This window comes from Lethenteron reissneri, chromosome 12 (assembly GCF_015708825.2).
Source record: "Lethenteron reissneri isolate LAM-NWPU_2019-01 chromosome 12, ASM1570882v1, whole genome shotgun sequence".
NCBI lineage: Eukaryota > Metazoa > Chordata > Hyperoartia > Petromyzontiformes > Petromyzontidae > Lethenteron > Lethenteron reissneri.
In genome coordinates this window covers 765,408-786,210 of record NC_083790.1, presented here as the reverse complement: position 1 = coordinate 786,210, position 20,803 = coordinate 765,408, and the positions used below count along the sequence as shown (strand labels likewise).

General features: G+C 56.1%; 1 protein-coding gene across 2 annotated transcripts; it reads left to right on the top strand.

Annotated features, from left to right (window-relative positions):
- Positions 1-482: 482 nt before the first annotated feature.
- Positions 483-20,268, top strand: ZZZ3 (zinc finger ZZ-type containing 3). 2 transcript variants are annotated; one of them, XM_061550328.1, is made up of 11 exons: positions 483-621; positions 2,635-4,142; positions 4,625-4,763; positions 5,305-5,455; positions 6,464-6,834; positions 7,381-7,482; positions 9,048-9,143; positions 10,296-10,475; positions 10,598-10,732; positions 16,310-16,410; positions 16,498-20,268. In XM_061550328.1, exons 2-11 carry the CDS (start codon positions 2,692-2,694, stop codon positions 16,643-16,645), a joined length of 2,874 nt encoding a protein of 957 aa, XP_061406312.1. In that variant the 5' UTR covers positions 483-621; positions 2,635-2,691; the 3' UTR covers positions 16,646-20,268. The 2 variants fall into 2 exon arrangements, with proteins under 2 accessions (XP_061406312.1, XP_061406311.1); XM_061550327.1 differs by having other exon boundaries at positions 10,293-10,475.
- Positions 20,269-20,803: the final 535 nt, after the last annotated feature.

Below are 20,803 nucleotides of genomic sequence, written 5' to 3'. Positions count from 1 at the left end.
CGCTCCCTGCCCCCCCCGCTCCCTGCCCCCCCCGCTCGCCCTGCCCCGCGCCCCCCCCCGCCCTGCCCCCCCCCCGCGCCCGCCCTGCCCCCCCCCCGCGCCCGCCCTGCCCCCCCCGCCCCCCCCCGCTCTGCCCCCCCCGCCCCCCCCCGCTCTGCCCCCCCGCTCTGCCCCCCCGCCCGCTCCCTGCCCCCCCCCCCGCTCTGCCCCCCCGCCCGCTCCCTGCCCCCCCCCCCGCTCTGCCCCCCCCGCTCCCTGCCCCCCCCGCTCCCTGCCCCCCCCGCTCGCCCTGCCCCGCGCCCCCCCCCGCCCTGCCCCCCCCCCGCGCCCGCCCTGCCCCCCCCGCCCCCCCCCGCTCTGCCCCCCCCGCCCTGCCCCCCCCGCCCCCCCCCGCCCCCGCTCTGCCCCCCCGCCCGCTCTGCCCCCCCGCCCTGCCCTACCTCCCCCCCGGCCGCCATACGCGGCGCGGTGCATGCTGGGAGGCGGCGCGGCCTGTGCCACTATGGCTTTTGTTCCCGCGTCTCGGCGCTGAGCTGCCCGCTCGCAGCAGCAGCAGCAGCCGCCTCCTCCTCCTCGTCGTCGCCGCTCCTCGCTGCTCGCTGTCGTTCTCGGCCGTCTTGGGTGAGGTGGCCAGCGCGCCGCGGGGGCCAGAAGCGGGACGACGACGAGGAGGAGGAGGAGGGAGGCGGCCGACGCGGCCACCTCGAGGGTTTGGGGAAGGGGGGCGCGGAGGGCGGGGAGGTGGTGCGGCCTAGCCGAGCCCCGGGGATCGCGGCGAGACCACGGGCTCGGCTAGAAGCGCGGCGGGGATGGGGCGCGCGGAGGGCGGCAGGGTGGGGGCGGTCGAGGTGGGGGGGGGGGCAGTGGTGGTGGTGTGTGCGTGGTGTCAGGGCTGTGCATGGAAAGGGTGCGAGTGAGCAGAGTGAAGGTGCATGCTGCGAGGCGTGTGGAGTGCGGTGGGTGCGAGGTTTGGGTGGAGAAGTGGGCACGGTGTTGGGGTGTGCAGAGTGGGGGGTGCAGAGTGGGGTGTGCAGAGTGGGGGGGGGGGGCGCGTGGTCCACGTGAGCGGTGTTTTGGTGGTGTGAGCCGAGAGGTGTGGGATGGTGTTGTGCGTGTGGACTTGGTTGGTGTTCGTGGAGCGCGTGGTTGAAGGGGAGGAGGAGGAGGGTGTGGCATGAATCTGTTGTGTGTTTTGTGCTTCAGCGTGCGTGCACGTGTGGGGCCCATGCGCATGCAACCGTGTGTGTGTGTGGTGCCAAGCGCCTCCAGAAGAGCCTCACTGAATCTCGAGGCTCCTGTCAGGAGGATACTGGTACTCTGGGATGTTTGACCAATTCCATCAATGATTGTTCAGCTTCATGTGGGAAGAAACTGGAGAACCCAGAAAGAACTCGCCACGTATGCATACGAGGGGGGTAACACTCAAAGCTCAGCACAGATAGATCTCATTAATCCACTGCGACACAGCGATATGTTCTGACCACTTAATAGTTCAATCGTGTGACACCTGGTACTGTAGACTCAGCAATCTCCCATCCAAGTACTAACCTGGGTAAGACATTAGCTTCATTGCTCTTACAAGACCCGGTGCATTCAGGGTGATTTGGTGGTGAGTGTCTGCAGTGGAAGGTTGTCAGTGGATATTATAGTACTACATGTGTCAAATTGAATTATGTGTCCTACTAAATGTAAACATGTGTTCTGCCACGCTGCTGCTATTTTTACAAGTACAACTTGTAAAAGTCACTTTTTCAACTTGTAAAAGTGACGTGCCATTTTTTTTCAGCGTAACTAACACCCCAGAGTCATGATGAAATTCTGTTTTGGCATTAGCATCTGTGCTGGTAATGGCATACAATCAAACATTTGTATTAAACCGTTTAGGAAGTAAGTAGTGTATGAACAGTACAATTGTTAAAATAAAATTATTTGGCACCATTTTCACTTTTTATTGTCCTGAGGAAACTGATGATTGAGTGAGTACAGGTTAATAATGTTCGACTGTGTTTTTCATGTAAAGAATAATGTTAGTTGCGGGTAATTTCGGCATCGTTTTGACACATTAGTACAGCATTGCTCACAACGGCCAAGGTGTCCTTTCGACAATTTATGAGCCCAATCAGCATTTTCGAGCTGGCTTCTTAAACTGGCGACATCTGGGTCAAATGTGACTTGTGGAAGGCTCTTGGAATATCCTGCCAGGCTTTGGATTGCTTGAAGATATAGCTCACAAGAAGAGATACAAATTGGTGAGATGACAGATTAACAAGATATAGAGGCAGGAGAGAGCTGTAGACAAGAGATAAAGATTAGGGAGATGAACAAGAGGTTTACAAGAGTTAGAGGTGAGAGACCTGGGGTGGTGTTCACCTTTCGTTTGGCTTATGAAGAGCAACTATTGGAAGTCAGTTGTAAATTATTTACATTCGTTTGCTTTGTGTAAGAGTCGGTGAATAACCTGGAGTAGTCAAGTGTGCAGACGTTACAATGTCACAATACCGCGCAATGCCATAACATAAGATGGCGCGCAAGCACATGCCGATTAAATCATGTCGGCCTCCGGATAAACTCTAGCTAAAGAACCCTGTTGTTGTCTGTTCTTTACAACCCTGATGTCGTCCCGGACCCTTGCAGGTTCAACATCTGTGTGAGCGGCGCGGACTGCAGCATGCTGACGGCGCTGGGCGGGAGATGGCCGCTCCAAGACCACAGCGCCTGACGCGCTCCACCGCCAGCGGCGGCGGCGCCAACGGCCTCGACGACAATTTCTGCGGCCGCAGCCTCCGCAACCGCACCGTCAGCTTCCCTCCCCCGGTCCCACCGGTGCCCCCCTCGGTGCCCACGCCGCCCGTACCGGTCTTCGCGCCGCCGGCCCCCGCGCCGCCTCCCCCCGGCGAGGACGAGGCCTCTCAGGCGTCCAGGACGACGCAGGCCGCCGCGGCGGGGCCGCCGCCGCCGGCGCCACCGCCAACGCGGTGCAGGCCCGAGTCTGGGGTGGCGCCAGCGGCCACGGGGCCCGGACCGGCAGCCGGAGCCGGAGGCGGAGCGGCCGGGGGGCGCGACGGCTCGTGCTGGACCCCCGGGACGCGCAAGCGCACGCCTTCCTCCAAGGACACGGAACTGTCGCCCTCCTCGGCTGCCGTGGTGGCGGTGGCGGCGGCGGCGGCCGTGCCTCCGCCGGTGCCCAAGCGAGCCAAGCGCTGCTCTCGTTCGGAGACCATTGAGCCGACGAGTGGGGACAGGAAGAAGGAGGCGCTGCCGATTACCCCCGGTGTGTGCAGCGGCGGAAAAAACGCTGGAACAACTGAGAATTCCATCCAGGATTGCGCCAATGATGATGATGATGACGACGAAGGCAGTGGTGGTGGTAACAAATGCGAGGCACAGGACAATCTGCTGGTCCGCTTGGACAACGGTGGCCTGGACGCTGTGGAAAAGGCCAGCGCCACCCCCATTGCCAGCGCCGACAACGCGGAGACCACGAACGGATGCGATAGCGACGCGCGGGGCGCGGTCTTGGTGACGGGCGAGCTGGTGTCCGAGTTGAGCGAGCTCGCGAACGGAGGAGCCAGCATTTGCGCCGAGCCCACACCACACCTCGCGCCCCCCTGTGCCGCGTCACCACCGGTGGGGCTGTGCGTGGAGGAGGCTCGCACAGCTGGTACAAGTGCCACGACGGCGCACCAGCCCCACGGTGTGAAAGCACCAGCCCCGGACCATGTGGGCGCGGTCACGGAGGGATGCCCAAGCTCTCCTGACCGACAACAGCAGCAGCAGTGTAAAGCACCTGGAGTCACCGTGGTTGCATCTCCCGCTACCACCGCCGCCCCACCGGTAGCTCCCAAAACGCCGCTGAGGACTTCGCCGCGAAAGGGCAAAGGTCGGCACGCGGGCCAGGCGGCTGCGGCGGCAGACAGTGTGGCCGGAGCATCGCCCGGCCCTACCGAGATGCCGCAGAAGGCGGAGGCGGTGAGCGAGGCGACTTGTGCGATGGTGGCGCAAGCAGAGGCCTGCGAGAAAGCGAGCAAAGTGCAGCCGGCGCCAGAGGTAGAGGAACCGGAGGAGGAGCAGGAGGAAGAGGAGGAGGATCCAGATGTGTATTACTTCGAGTCGGATCACGTGGCCTTAAAACACAACAAGGAGTGAGTTTGCTGGGTCACGATTGGGTGGGTTGCTCGCAGAGATTAATGTTTGTCGTGAAATATTTTTTATTTCATATTTTGATAGAAGTTATATAGCGCTTGCGCTCTCTGCATCATACGTTGAGTTGCAGACGTTTCCATTGGAAGCAGTGCAATGCTCCAACATCCACGAGAAAATTGGTAAAGTGTCTAGTGACATGATCCAGTATCAGGTCACTTTTTTCTATACTTTGTAAATTGTCTCGTGGCATTTGCGACATCATTGGAATCTCTCTCGCGACGATTCAAGGTTCGTTCAGCGAGCTTTCGCTTTATGGCGTTGGTACGGCGTTGCCGGTGTCAACACAAGTGCTGCAGTTGTCATTGTATAACAGTCGCACGAACGCCCGCGTCAACTTCCGTTTGTTTACTCTGGTGCACGTGGCGCGCGCTGCACTAATCATCCCCGTTAACGACCCCATGCCATGTCTCGTCCCGGGCAGCTACCAGCGGCTGCTACAAACCATCGTGGTGCTGGAGGCCCAGCGAGCGCAGGCCATCCGCGACGTGGACAGCATGACAGCACAGCAGCGTGCCGCGCTAGCTGACCCCATCACCTTCGTGCAGCAGATACAGAACAAGGTGCGCGGGCGACGACGGAAATCTTTTGCCTGCGTTCGTCGCTGAGCTCATTAGCACGGCTTGTAATGATTGAACAACTCGGGTTGCCGACCCCGAGGGAGTAATTTCAGCCAAGTTTCTGCGGCTCTCCACATCCAGTATACCCCTCAATATGGCCGTGGCTAATCACATTGCACGTCCCAGAGTTTAGCGACCTGGAATCTACTCGATGACATTACTAGCTCCTGGGACTGTGAGTCTGCAATGAAAGTTTCTCGCCTGGCGCATGTGCTGCTGTAGGTGCATCACAGCTGTTGTTGTCGCCACGCCCGTCCAGGAACATTTTTGGTTGCCAACCCGGTCACTCGTAGGGCCATACCTCTGCCGTCAAAGTTCACATAGCCTGGCACAAGTGTTGCAGTTGTCTTTGTAATTGTTACGCGTTCCTCACATGTGCATCCAAGCGGATGGGTGTGCGGACCACTCGGAGGGCAAATGCATCCGTTATAAAGATAGCGCACCTAGCCTGGCACTAGCAACTGTAATTGTTGTGCGTTCCCAGGAACCTCTGGGCTTGCCAACACCACAGAGGGTGGTGCAGCTGCCTCCGCTGGCGTGGGACCATTACACGTCGGGGGTCGCCGCCTTCCCCATGGAGGAGGCCTCCGGCAAGAGGCACTGCACACGCAGACTCAAGCTCAGCTTCGACAAAGGTGGGGCTTGGTACACCATTGACCCTAGAGCCACTGGCCCAAACATGGCTTTTAATCCGAAGTTACAAATATGTGCAATAGCAAGGTGAGGGGGGGGGTAGCTTTTTAAATGTGTATGTTGAATATCTTTTGCACCGTATGTAGTCAACCGTGCGAATCAAAGCAATACGTTGTTCAGTGAGGCGACCCGATTCATATTTGATTATCAATTTTGGGAAAAACTGACTGTGATATGAAACATCTACAGAATAAAAATATCCAGTGTATATAATACATACTATGTATGATAAGATTCATGCTAAGGCACATACCCTCTAAAAACAGCAAAATTAATAATACAATAACGGTGATAAATGGCTGTGCCTTTTTGGCAAAGGAGATAACATGACACTATGACGCGTGACGTCACCTTGTTGTCCGGCATGAAGCGTCACGTTATTATCGCTAAACATTTCCCAGGACAAGTAATCTTCTGTTATTTTCATACAGCATCGTCGTTTATGCAGATTGCATCTCAAGACGCTGTAGAATTTGTAACGGGCACAGATTTCGCAAGGGGGTGCGGAAATCCGCAGACGGGCGCTTGGGAAGATGGCCAGAACCGGGGGGCAAACGCAGGTTTGAAAGGGAGATAGAATCCATGCGTGAGCGTGAGTATTCTTCCTTGTTTGTTTTGCCCATGTATCAGTGTGCATGTGTGCGCAGGTAGTGGGGAGCGGTTAGCACGCTGCGCTACGAACCCTGCGACCCGAGTTCGATTTCCGCTCATGGCTAATAACTGTGACTAATGTATGAACTGGTCCTGGGCCTCCACTAGGTCGACTCAGCCTTAAATGAGTACCTGGTGCAATGTGTAAACATCGCCACTTGGGAGACGAAGGTGGCCGGGCATGGTTCTGGCAACCCACCCCCTCGTGTGCCTCGATCGCCTCCATAGGTGCTCGCTCACAGCACTTGCCCCAACAGTCTATTAAGGCTATACGGGGATCTTGGTCTTTGTGTGCGCAGGCTACCCAATACGTCCGGCAAGTCCTCTCGACGTTTCCAAACGGAAAGCGTGCATCGAGGGCCCACGGGAGGCCGAGGGCGAGTCTCAGGGCGTGCCGAAGTTGTTCCCGCCCCTCGCCGAGGCCGCCAGCTCCTCGGCCGCTCTTCCCCCTAACAGCAACAACAACGGTGGCGGCAGCAGCGGCAGCAACAACGTCAACAACATTTGCAGCAACAACAGCAACAGTGGCAGCAACAGTGGCAGCGAGTGCAGTCTGGGGGGTGACGGGCTGACGCCGGGGTCATCGCACATGGGGCTCGTGGTACGGGGACGTCTGTGCGAGGGCCAAAAGCCTGAGACGTTCAACCAGCTGTGGACGGTGGAGGAGCAGGTACGCCAGCCGCCAGCATATGTCTCACCTGCTGTGTCACACCTGCTGTCTCCGTCTGACCCACCAGCCTCCTGTCTCGCCTGCTTTCTCATCGTTGCACCCATCAACCAGCTCCCTAATCCAACAGCATAGGCTCTTACTTGCTAGACTGATCCCCCAGTCTTGCTGTCTGACCTCCCACCTCTTAACCTGATTCATCATCTCCCACCTTGATCCCCCATTCCCAATATGAGCTCCTGTTTCCTAATCTGACCCTCCGTCTTCCACCTTATTCCCCTCTCTAACAGCCTCATCTCCCACCTCCCAGCCTGATCCCCCATCTCCCAGCATTGTTTTTTTCCATCTCCCACCCTCTAGTACCTCCGAATATACTCATCCCACCCACCAGTACACTCCTTCAGCCACAAAGTGCCAGCTGTATTCTTGCTGCCTCGGCAGTAATTGGGGAGTGGAGCACAGGGCGTGCGGGAGAGAGAGAGAGAGAGCTTGCATTGTTTCCCTGGCGATGGTAACCGTGGCGATGGTGACCATGGCGACCGTTGCAGAAAGCGGCTCGAGGAGCTGCTGGTGCAGCACCCGCCCGAGGAAGTGGAGGCTCGGCGCTGGCAGAAGATCGCCACCGCCCTTGGCAACCGCACACCCAAGCAGGTGTGTGTGTGTGTACAGAAGCACGCATGTTTATGTACCCACGCACGTGCATGTACGCAGACAAATACAAATGTCCCCTGCGTAGCCTTTAATACACTGTTGGGACAAGGGCTGCTAGCGAGCATCTGTGAAGGCCTGAAAGACCGCAAGGGCGTGGTGTGGCTTGCAGGCACGACCCCCTGGCCACCTTTGTCTTCCCAGGGATGATTATTGTACGTTATATTCGGGGAAGCCTAGGACTGGTGCGAGTTTAGTTATCACTCGCCACTGATGCCGCGAAATTGAATTGGGGTCGCTGGGTTCGTGATGCGGTGCGCCAACCACCTAGTAGGTGTGAGCCGATGCTGTGCAGCTATAGCGATTGGGTTAATGTGTACACGTACAGCCCTTGTGTTGATCCACCGCTGGATGAGGGCATGCCAACACCATGTGACTCGCAAGGCTATTTGACCATACTTCACCACGCTGTTCGTTGGGGATAGATAAAGGCGGGGAGCAAAGGTGTGGAAGCATCGTATATATTATGTATGTATGTGTACCGTTACACGTGATGCATGTGAATGTAAATGTTCTATTCGAGGTTAACATGATTACAAAACAGAGCACACACGCATTTAATAAACATGAATTGGACCAGGAGTCTGCATTGATTTTTAATGGGTTCTGCATATGCCTGCACAGCGGGTTGTTATGATGACACAAGGAAGCCAATTTCCACTCCACGTCTTACCTCGCCGCCCTGTGCCTGCAGCCGCATTACCATAGCATTCCATTTATATCTACAGAGACGAAGATCCCCCATATAGCCTTTAACAGGCTGCCGGGGCAAGTGCTGTTAGTAAGGACCTCTTAAGGCCGGCACGGCACACGAAGGGGGTTAAGTGGCCAACACCACGCCCAGCTGCCTTTGTCTCCCCAGTGCTGAAGTTTTTCACACCGCACCAGGTACTCATTTAAGACTGAGTCGACCTAGGGGAAGGCCTAGGCTCGGTTCAGATATTCGTCACTGGTGTTGGCCGTGAGTGGGAGTCTGAGTGGGAGTCTAACTCGGGTCACCATGTTTGTCGCACAGTGCGCTAACCACTGTGCCACCACTGCTGCTGGAGGAGGAGTGTCACAGCAGTTTGTGTATTGCCCTCTTACCCTGGCAACCTGAGTTTGATTCCAAGCCAAGGCTAACATTGGCAGCGAGTGAATGACATCTGAACCGGTCTTGGCAGAGTAATCCCCCCCACCCCTTCACCATCCCTCACTGACCAGCATGGTAAAGTATGGTTAAAAAATAGCATCACTGACACGGCCTCCACTACCAGCAGTGGATTAACAAGGGGCTGTGAATTATTATTGTAAGCAGTCGTACAAAATAATGATAGCCCAATGCAGGACCCCTCTGAACAAGAGATTGAGACTCCTCTGTGAGGCTTGTATAAATTAATATATTACATTCCTACGGTCGCTAGGGTTGTAAAGAGAGAGGAAGAGAAAGTGGAGAATACGGTGAGAGATTCGTCGCGCGTCCGTGTCGTGACTGCGGCTGCGCTGGGGCTTCTGTGTGCTTCCCGCAGGTGGCCAGCAGAGTGCAGAAGTACTTTATCAAGCTGGCTAAGGCCGGCCTGCCCGTGCCCGGGCGCACTCCCAACCTCTTCATGTACACCAAGAAGGTGCGCTCGCAATCCGCGGCCCAGCCCCTGCCTGCTGCCCCTGCTTCCCCCACCCTGCGCCTTGCACCACTCACTCAGCCGCACAACTCGGCTGCACCACTCGGCTGCACAATTAGCTGCAATGCTCAGTTGGAACACTCACCTGCAACACTCGGCTACACACTCACTTGCACCATTCAGCTACAACATTCACCTGCACCGCTCAGCTGCACCGCTCATCTGCAGCACTCAGCTGCAACACTCGCCTGCAACGAGGTTGCTGGGTCGCTAAGAGGTCAGAGCACTGAGTCGGCATTGTTGAGATCCTGGGTTTGAGCTACCTGTGATTAAACCGGGTTCTCAAGTGTGGCGAGATACTGGTGTCAACCTGGTCACCAATGACCGCACAAAAACCATGATTACATGTGTTCCTGCACTCGTGTACACCATCATCAGCATTGTTAAATCCAATGCTGAATGAAGGCATACCCACGTTGTGTCGGTCATGGGCGTTGTTTGCCCATATTTCACTACACTGGCCAATGCGGGTTGACTAAGGGAGTTGGCCCAGCACCGGTTCAGATATTGCTCGCCACCGAATTTAGCTGTGGCCAGGAATCGAGCATTGGTTGTCGAGTTCATAGCGTGTCGTGCACTGATGACACGACGGCGATGGCGCAGTCGCGGCCAAATTGGGGAAAGCCACAAAACTATTTCCAAAAAGACCCACTGTGCCCCGTTAAGCCTGTGCTGTGCTGCGTTCCCGTGAGCTGGAGTCACCGCAGTTGTGTCTGTGAGCATCAGTCAGCCGAGTGCGTTAACTCGCAGCACCTGAGGCTGTCCTCTGATCTCCTGCCAATCATCCTGATCTGTTAACGCACAACGCCAAGGGCTGTCTCGCTCCGTCTGCCAATTACTCTGTTCATTATTTAGGCAGGTAGTGATTCGTTGATTCATTGCTCACAATCACGGTCCTCATTGCCATCAGTAATGGCCTATCCACTGCTGGATGAAATAAAAAACAGGGATAATGCAAGACCTGTGTAACGTTGGGTTTAAACGCACGTTTATTGTTTTTCTGTGTAGCGTTGGGGCGAAGAGGGAGAACGCATCGTCTGTTGTCACTGCTGCTTAACAGTCAGTCGTTTACTTGGCAACGTGATTGTGCAGCAGCAGGGCCCCAGCCGCCGCCACCACCCGCTCAACCGCCACCTCCTCAGGCCGTCGACATTCATGAGCTCCCACCACCCGCCCGTCTACATGGAGGAGGAGGAGGACGAGGAGGGTGACGAGGGCTGCATGCACGGCCTCGTGGGAGGCCGCATGGGGGCGGCCGTGGACGACGACTCGTCGGTGAGGCAGCGGCAGAGCCGCAACCCCTGCCACGTTCACCAAATTCTCCGGAGCGGAAGACGCCCCCGCCGGAAAGTAAGAGCCGGGCGCCCGTAACTCTGCCTTGTGTGCTGCGCCGTCAGGATGAGGAGGGAATCCCGCCGGCGCTCAGGCTCACGCCCGAGTACCAGGAGCTGGTGCAGCTGAAGCGCCTGCGCAGGCAGAGGCTGGAGGCGATGCAAGCGCAGAGCGCGTACGTGCAGCACCACGGATACAAGGTAACTCGCACGCAAACAGACGCACACACGCGCATCTTAACGCACACGTGCAACGACAACAACAACAGTCGGACTTGGCCACTAAGTAACGGCGACGTCACCAGGCGCTTGTGCCAGGCTAGGTGCACTTTGAGTCACTGAGAAGTGTGGAAGTCTCGCGCTGCTGCCAGGAGGAGGACCCCAGGTGTTGTGGGATGACTGGCCGAGATAACTGGCAGACGCACCACTTGTGCTCCCCACTGCGCCAACATTCACTAACACAGCGTCACAAGCACTCTGCTAGACGTGTTTTTCACAGTTGCGGGAGTGCGGTTGGGGAGGGTTGGATTATCGGGCGTCAGCGAAGGGTGCGGATTGCTCTGCGCTGGAGGCCTACTGTTCCGTCTCCCATTCCTCAGTTACGGCTGAGGTGTTGCGCGGGCGTGATCGGGGGCACTTACCACCTGCCCCCCGTACATCTTTGTCGTAAATACCCAGGCGCATGCACGCACGCACACACATACGCGCGCGGGCACGAGAGAGACAGAGACGGAGATTGAGTTTTTACTTTACTCGCCGTCAGCCGCACGCCCATCCGGGTGAGGTGGCCCCAGCCGCCGGTCAATCTCTCAGTCAAACGGCCGCCTCCCAGGGGGCCTGCTGACATTTACACGCTGCACGTCATCATGGCAGCAGCAGTCATGGTGGTGGTGGTGGTAAGAAGGAGAAGTACCGTATTCTCCTGTTTTCTAAAGCAAACGGTGGGGGGGGAGGGTGTCTTTTAGATAGATCTATATACGTGGCCTTTTTATGTGACGAGAATTTGAATAACTGTATTGATTTCCAGTACAGTCAACAACTTTATTTTAAATGAGTCCTCCGTCGCCTGGTCAAACAGGCAGAAGACCAGGACTGATTCGGATATCGCTCACCACTGATGCTAACCATGGCCGGGAATCGAATTCGGTTTTACCCAGTTCGCAGAGCACGCCAAGGTCATGCAGTACGACCCCCGGAGGAGATGGAGCGGTGGGACTAGCTCGAGCGTAGGAGCGGGATGAATTGTGTCTTCCTTCATCCAGCAGTGGATTGACCATGGCTGACGACGATGTTGGCTGTTAGCAAGGCAGTGTGTGCTGTGCTGTGGCAGCCACTCGCAGAAGCTTGCGGGGTGCAGAGAAAACCATTGCTGGCGCTCCCGGCAGCATGCCGGTGAGGAGAGGGTGACTCGGGTCGCGTGTGCCCTCGGGCACCGATCGTCTGTTCCTGAATAATGAGACCAGGGGAGGAGAGGAGGGGGCAAGGAGGGGAGATGAGAACTGGGGAGGAGGAGGAGGATGAGGTGGTGGAGAATGAATAGCTGGAGGAGGAGGGGGAGGAGGGGACAGAGCCCTGGAGTGGTGGGGGAGTGGTTGGCGCGCTAATGGCTCGTCCGTCTGCAGGCATTTCTGTGTCCCCCGCCATGCCGAGTGCGTACTCTCCATTGATCCCTCGTCGTCGTGCCTTTTTTCACCCTTTATTCTCACAGCGCACACACACGTACACACACACAACAAATGCGTGAAACCTCCCGGCTAATGGATCTTGCGGAATAGGACCCACATTTAATTTGTTCAAGTGCGTAACAAAATGTGCCCCTCGTAAACGGCTCATGGGAAATAATTGCGTCGCCTGCCAAGCCCATCCCGGTCGCCGCTTCACCCCCGCCTCTCCCCTCGTTTCATTCTCTCTCCTCTTCATTCTCTTTGCGTCTGGTCCTCGGCCTGTTTGTCCATCTCAAATCTTCCTCTCTCTCTCGCTCGCTCTCTCCTCCCGTTGTCTCCGATTCACGAGTGGTGCCGCATCGTTAAACGCGGCTGGAATTGAGAGGCGCGCGACTTGTCGAGTCTCGCCGACGTCTCCTCCCGCTGCCAGAGGAGTTGTCGCCGTTGAATGGATCTCCCGTGTGCTTTTTGGGCTAAACTAATTATTTAGAGACGCTGCTGCTGCTACTGCGTTGGCAGCGAGTGGTGCACAAGCACAAACAAGAAAACTCTCAACACGCTCGTCTTTAAAAACAGTCTGGCCTTAAAAAATGTTCAATGGACAACATTTCGGTCAATGGCCCTTCTTCACAGAGGAGGTAGAGTTGACTTTTGACGATGTGCGCTTTCTTGTCAGAGGCCACGGTGTTATTGACGAATGTGTTATTGGGTTGTGCGTCACGCGCTACGACCCGGAGCCCCTGCGAACGGTCGCTCACGCCGCTGCCGGTGTGAGGGCCTCCACTCGGGGGAGCGCGAGAGGGCCCCTCGAGAGGTGGGGGGTTGGTTCGCTCCTCTTCTTGGAAGAGGTGGGGAGTACCCAGACTTGACCCTACCACACACCACCTGCCGATCAAGTGGCTGCGGTGGAACCCGCTTATACCGCGGGGTGGACAGGGGCGGGGTGGGGTGGTGGCGAGGGGGCGGATTGAAGGAATTTTCACCGTTGTTTTAGCTGCTGCGCCGGGAGATCATGTTAGCTGGAACACTCGGTCCAGTGAACTCTTGAATCGAACAACACCGTCTGGTTTGCGGGAGAGACTAACAATCTCACTCCTCAATAACTACCACCAACTCTGTCTCTGTGATAGAAAAGGTTTATTATTCAGGCTTAATTTCAGCTGGAGCTGTCGGGGGCTGAGTTCCGGAAAACATTTACCTACTCCCTACTCTCAGGGAGGTTGTGGCGATTTAGTGGGGGTGGGGGCCGGTGAATATTCCCTGAGCAATTAAGCGCCGTTTTTGACGATGGTGATGACGAAGATGGCGATGAATAATTTAGAATACAAATTGGCTTGCGAGGGTCGCCGCGTGCGACGCAATGCGCAGCGCGTGACGCGAGCGGAACGTGGTGCGATTGATCTCCGAGGGACTGCCGGCACCCCTCCCGCGGGGGCGAGCGGGCTGCGGCACGAGCCGAGCGTGTGGGAGGAGGATTTGTGCCGTCGGCCACCGCCGCTAATCCCCCCCTCGCTCCCGCCCCCCGCGCACACCCACGTGTGGAGCCGCCTTACCACCGAGGCACCCACGGTAGACAAAGACACAGATCCGCCGTGTCGCCGTTAAAAGACTGCCAGGGAAAGTGCCGTTAGCGAGCACCTTATAAAGTCGGCACGGCGCATGAAGTGAGGGGGGGGGAGGCAGCACCACGCCCGGCCGCCTTTGTCTCCCGAGTAGTGATGTTTGCACATAGCCCCAGGAAGTTACTTTAGGCTGAGTCGACCTAGGGGAGGCCCAGAACCGATTCAGATAATCGTCACTAATGTTGGTCTTGAGTTCATAGCGCAATGCGCTAACCACTTCACTCACACGGACACACATAGAAACGGGGAAACGGACACACTGACACACACATAGACACACACGTGGACAGAAGATGTACACACAAACACATGATCACACACATGGGACACGTACATACATGCACAAGCATACACCCAAATACATATGTACACCCAAATACACATGGACACCCAGATACAAAGACAAAGATCCCCCGTATCGCCTGAACAGGCTGTTGGGGCGAGTGCCGTTCGCGAGCACCTATGAAGTTTGGCACGGCAAACGAGGGGGTGGGTGGCCAACACCACGCCCAGCCGCCTTTGTCTCCCCAGTGCTGAAGTTTTTCACACCGCACCAGGTACTAATTTGAGGCTGAGTCGACCTAGAGGAGGCCCAGGATCGGCTCAGATAGCTGGTGTTGGCCGTGAGCGGGAATTGAACTCGGGTCGCCAGGTTCGTAACGCAGCGCGCTAACCACTACACTACCGCTTTCCTACCCACATACACACACACACACGAACACCTCCGAATTAGAATTCCGTGTCTGAGCGAGACTTGTTCAGCTGCAGCTGACCGGGGTCAATCTCTGCGTGGAACGCTCCAGGCTGGATTCAAAGTGAGTCATCACTCATCGTAGCAACGGAAATGATTTCTCGCCACCGCCACCGCTGCTACCGGTCGTCACGTACATCTCTTTCCTGTTATCCTGGTTAACTCGTTTACGGTTGAATATCACGAGACGGGTTGAGCTGTGTTTTTGATTTCCAGCAATAAGTCAAACGACCTGTAAGATAATTTATTCAATGCATTTAATCATAATTAATCACTATAATTGAGTACATTTGGTGTTGGCACTGTTGTTTGTATTGCACAAGGCGGTCACGATGGAAGGCGCTGCTGTGTTTAGTAGTTTTACAGTCGGGGGAGACGTCTCATCCCAATCGAGTAATTTGTGCAGCAATTTTTTTCAAATTTGGCAACTTTAGACTCTGGCACGCAATAGATTCCTCGTTTCAATCGACATCAGGGGAATCTGTAATGTCCACTGTGAAGCAGATGGCAAATAGCATTAGTTGAACATGTGTTTACAAATATCATTGTACGGTTAACATACGTGCTGCACTATTAATCAGGACAGCCTGCCGGTTTAAAATCGCGAACTTCTGCAACGAGCAGCGAACACGCGAGTGCTGGGCCGCGTCGCTGCCCCCAACGCGTTCCGGGAAGCGAATCCAGGCTGCTACAGTGATAGGGCAGCGCCGAATCCTCACCACTATGCCGCTGTGGGGAGTTATTCAACGAGAAAGAGCGACCCACGGAATCTCACGGCTCTTACCCTGTAGCTACATGCTCGGGCCATGTGTTTATATTTGAGGTTCAGTGGCCCTGGACGGAACAGTGGGTATGTCCGTGTGTGAGTGCGCGTTGTGTGTGTGTGGGTGGTCCTGCACAGATGCCATATTTTATGTCTGTCTGCTACAGCAGAAGTGTAGGGAATTCCAACAAGACCTACATCTCTGCTTTATTAACCTGGTCAAGGCCTATGATACCATCAGTAGGCCTGGGCTCTGGGTTGTCCTTTGTGCTTTCGGAGTCCCTGACCCTCTGCTCACGCTCATTAAGGACCTTCATGATGGTGAGCGGGCCCGGGTAAAACTACGTGGCCGGGAGTCAGAGCCATTCCCTGTACACCTTGGGGTGCAGCAGGGATGTCCTCTGGCTCCAACATTATTTAACATCTATTTGAACCACGTAGTTCGTGAAGCCTTCAGTAGCTGTACCGGAGGAATTTCCATCTGGTACAGATACAATGGGAGGCTGATCGATGCCCGTGTGCGGTCAAGGGATGGCTCCCTATTGGTCAACCACGTTATGTATTCCGATGACCTGGTAATTGCGGCTCACTCAGAGGAGGAGTTGGAGGCGAATGGCGAATTGTTGATGTATGGCACGAGGCGTGCTGGACAGAACCGGCTTTAACAGTCTCTGTAGGTTGTACACGGGAGCTTTGTCCAGCTTGGACATGTACTGCTGGTCATCTCAGTCTGTTAACCCATAACACCCTGGTCTGTTACATGACCTCCTGCCAGCGAGATTTGCACACTGCACATGATAGCCTCAAAGTGCACTTAGCCTGGCACAAGAGCACTTAGCCGTAATGACATCACCACCACTTAATGGCGAATGGCAGCTGTTGTTGTTGTGTGCTAGTGTGTTGCCATACTGGATTTGACCCCTCAGCGGTATGTGTCTTTCTGTGTGTGCGCGTCCGTGTGTTCGCGTGTGCGTGCAGTGCGACGCGTGCGGTGCGGAGCCCATCCAGGGCGTGCGGTGGCGCTGCAGCGAGTGCCCCGCCGATCGCACCATCGACTTCTGCGACTCCTGCGCCGACTGGTGAGTTCCCCGTTTGCTCGTTCGCTCGCTCGCTCACTCTTTCACTCGCCCGACGACCCCTCTTTAACGCGACGCGGTGTGTTGCAGCCTGTACGAGACGGACTCGCACAAGGCGGCGCACAGGCTGGAGCCCGTGTACCGCGCCGAGTGCGGCCTCCTGGACCGAGACTACTGCATGGCGGAGAGCGGCAGCTACAACTATTTGGACCCCAACTACTACCCGGCCAACAGGTGAAGGGGGACGGCCACGCCCCTCCCAAGCCACCTCCCCCACAAACGCTGGAGGTCACCACCCCACGGCCCCCCCACCCCGCCCGACCTGCGGAGAGCGAGCCGCCGTGAGCCGACTCGAACTCCGACCGGGACTTTAGCTCCTCCCACCTCTGGCGTCAGCTGTTCCGCAACGCCTGCGCGGCCGTCGCCGCGGTCGCGGTTGTTGCGGTCGCGGCGGCGGTTGTGGTTGGCGGTGGGTCGATGTTCTCGGCCAGCGTTGACCAGACTCTGGACGCCCATCTGGGACTCGCGCTCCGCGTGGTTTCGCCCATTTCCAGCGACCGCGCAGCCGTCACTCCGGTCGTGGCGGTGGCGGCCGCGCCGGACAGAAGTGGCCGTGGTTGAGGGATGCCGAGCACAAACCTCGGTGTTCACTCCGAAAGTGGCGAGCGGGCGGGCCGGCGAGCGGGTGGGCGGGCGGGCAGGCGTGTGGGCACTTGTGTGGGCGCATGGGCGAGTGTGTGGAGTTCGTTTTTTTCATGGGGACTCAAGTGTGTGTGAGTGCGTGAGTGTGAATGGAGGGAAAATCTTTACGTGTGGACGTGTCTTGGTGTGTTGTGGTGTGTGTATGTATATATTCAGTGTGTGTTACGGAGTGTATGTATGGGTGTGCGTTGTTGTTGTCTGTATGTGTGTGTGTGTGTACATAGCGTTTGAGTGGGGGTGTGTGTATTTGTGCGTGTGTACGAGTGATCGGTGTGCTGTACCGTGCGTGTGTATATAGCGTGTACGAGAGGGCTGTGTGAGTGGGCGCGCGTGTGTGTGTGTGTTTTGTTACTCTACTCCATGACCGAGAGGCTACTCGGAAGCCTTTGGCAGTAAACTTGTGTTCCGATTGTACCTTTTATACGACGCAGACATTCCTTTGCTGTGGGCTTTGTGTGTTCCTCTCCTCGGTCTCGCTGCCTCGACGGGCGATTTCACATTTCGTTTCACGTCATTTCCGATCTCCTTCGCTCTCAGTGTTGTCAAACGAGGTGTTACGGCCGGTGATGACTACGACACTTCCCCCGTCTCTCTTTCGCTTCATGCGCTCTCTTCGCTCATCCCACGCGCTGCATTACTCCCCAATTACCCCTGTACGTTCGCTCCCCCCGCCCGCTCCCAAGCTCCCCCCCCTCTCCTGCATCTGCCCAGCAGTGTTTTCGTATCGTCTAAAACATTTCACTCGCCGTCACATTCGCAACTTGTGTACCCATTTTCCACCGGCGCGTCGGAGCCGAGCCAGCGCGGGGGACCCTTGCTTCACGGGGTGTTGACCGCTGGCTTCGTGCCGTGCTGAGCCGAGCCAGAACGCTGGCCTCACAAGACATCTGAATGTGGCCAAGTAGGGCCAGCGATGATGATGATGCGTCCGTTGTACGCGACATCGGTCAGTTCGTTTTGAGCGTGGTGTCACCGTGCCGTCTAGACGAAACTGTAATCGTTTATCGGCACGTGACGTTCGCGGCACGGCTCGAAAAACAACCTGGCACCCTCCTGAGCCGCCCAGGACTGGCTCGGTACGGCCACGGCACGGCTCGGATGTGCTGTGGAAAAAAAGCGGTGTTATTACGGAGAAGGTAAAAATCTGTAGAAGGAACTGCTTCCTTCGGGTGACGCCTTCAGGCTCCGGTCGGAAGGAACGCGATGCACGACAGACGTGGTTAAATTACATTCCTCGGCCACTGCGCGCAACCCTCGGTATTGTCCAAAATCTACAAATAATCGAGGTTTCTTCAAGGAAGACTCGGCCCAAAACAGCTTTTGTAGACCTTTGCCCTGTGTCCCGGGCTGACCGACACGAGTTCTAATGTTCACTCACGAGAACAACTTTAAATCGACTTTTAGGAGTGCCACCATAGTAGCATCCTATTGCCGCCACTGCTGTGATTCAGCCCATCAGCCCTCTTGGGGACTACCGCTTTGTGGGCAAGCCGACGGTGTTTGTCCTATGGATAGACTCGCCCCCACCATATGAACCTGGAATTTCCATTGCTCGCTTGGCTGCAAACAGAATACGAGTTCCATCTCAATGCTCATTTGAGCAGGAAATCACTGCGACGTTTCATTTGCCCGCAGTGAACTATTGTACTGAAACAGCGACGTCACCGGAAGCCCATCTAAAAGTCACTTTAAAGTTTCCTTCTCGCTAACGAACCCTCGGACTTGCGGCGGACATGCACGGGCACACGCCCGCGGCACGTGCCTGCACGCTAGCCACCGTGTTCGCTTTGGGCTGCGGCTCCCGCTGACGATCCTTTCTCAGCAGCTGCCCCCTCGGTTGCCCGGGGCGCTTGCCCCAAAACACTTGGAAGGGGTTCGGCTGCCTTAGGAGCTTCAGCGCCGCCGAGTCGTGCGTCCCACGTGGGTTCTCACCATCGCCACAACAACAGGCGGCTACTGCTGCTGTTGCCGCCAGTCTTCGGGTATTTTTATTAATAACCCGCGGTTGTGATCAGTCCAGACTCTGGGTTAATGAGTTTTGTCACGTGCGTATGTGTGCGCGAAGTTCTTTGAAGGTGCCATGGCTTTAGTTTGTTTTTTTGCCAGCCACACTTTGTGCAGTTGCGCACTGTTTATTTAAAACAAAGTATAAATTGAAATTAAAGTATATTGAAAAAGTTAATATGAATAACATCTTAAGAGTTTGAAATTGTACATAGAACCTTTGTATGAAAACTGACCGTGTCCCTCCGCTTAGCGGAGTCTCTGTGAGTTTCCGGCGCACATCCCAGCCAGCCACCCCTCCTCCCCCCCCTTCCTAACCCAACCTAATTAAAAAAAAGATTTTAAAACGTGTTAAAGAGGGAGAGCGAGCGGCGAGGAGCTCACGAGTCCATGGGTGGCTGCCCCGGTGCCACCCGGTACGCGATGGGCTGCCCGCCTTCGACGGTGGGCGGCGCTGCGGTGCCAAATACCGCTGCTCTGAAGCATACCGTTACAGCCAATCGGGTGCCCCGATCCCTTTCTTCCCATATGGTTACCAGCTACGCCCATGAGCCTGCCCCATCAATGCTGCTACTGATCTGCGTTGGGGTTCCTCGCGGCTGGCACAGCCGCGTGGCTCCTCCCCCAGCGTGCGCTCGGGTTTTAGCGATGACGCCCGACGTTTCGCCCCCGCGTGCCGGGGGAGCTTCTTCAGGCGGGCAAACAGGCACGTGGGGCGAAACGTCTGACGTCGCGCCGAACAACGCGTGGTACGACCAGAAAACGCATTAGGACAGCCGCGCTATTCTCCGGGGCGACAATCATGGAGTCATTCCTACTGCGTTTTTTCCTTCAAAGAAAAGAAAGACCATACTTCAGCCAATCGGCTTCTGCTAACACTAACTGTACTGGCCACCTTTGCCCATATATAGTTATACCATGCCGCCCTCGTCACGCCCCCCTCGGCCACAGCGAGTTCCGATTGGCCGCGACTTTGTTTTTGAGAGGTGGCAGCGGCGTTTGTGACTGGCAGAGCTTCCTCTCGCGAGTTGCGTTCATTAATCGTAGCGACCATAGCGACGTTTGTACAGCACTAGACATGTTTATATTGTCACGTGTAAAATAAAAAAAATCTGAAATAAAGAAAACATTTCAGCGCCTGAGCGTTAAAGGAAACCTGCGACAGCGTAACGCGTGCGTGGTTTATGACTGAATCGTGAGAGTTCATTCAGGTCAAGGTGCAGCCCTGCAATTGCTGGTGACAGGGCCTCCATGGCCCTGGCACCAGCCATCCAAAAGGGTATTTTTGCCCACTTTGCCATGCTGGAAAGAAATTTGGAAGAGGTGGGAACCAGGGGATTGAATAGGAGACCTTCACGAGCCCACACTGGGACCAGGGGATTGAATATGAGACCTTCACGAGACCACACTGGGACCAGGGGATTGAATAGGAGACCACCAGACCACACTGGGACCAGGGGATTGAATAGGAGACCTTCACCAGACCACATTGGGACCAGGGGATTGAATAGGAGACCTTCACGAGCCGACACTGGGACCAGGGGATTGAATAAGAAACCTTCACGAGCCCACACTGGGACCAGGGGATTGAATAAGAAACCTTCACGAGACCACACTGGGACCAGGGGATTGAATATGAAACCTTCACGAGACCACACTGGGACCAGGGGATTGAATAGGAGACCTTCAC

Coding starts and splice junctions, on each gene's coding strand:
- ZZZ3 (XM_061550327.1), top strand. CDS start 2,692: ATGGCCGCTCCAAGACCACAGCGCCTGACGCGCTCCACCGCCAGCGGC. Junction 4,764..5,304: donor TGCAGCAGATACAGAACAAG/GTGCGCGGGCGA, acceptor GTGCGTTCCCAG/GAACCTCTGGGCTTGCCAAC. Junction 5,456..6,463: donor CAAGCTCAGCTTCGACAAAG/GTGGGGCTTGGT, acceptor TTGTGTGCGCAG/GCTACCCAATACGTCCGGCA.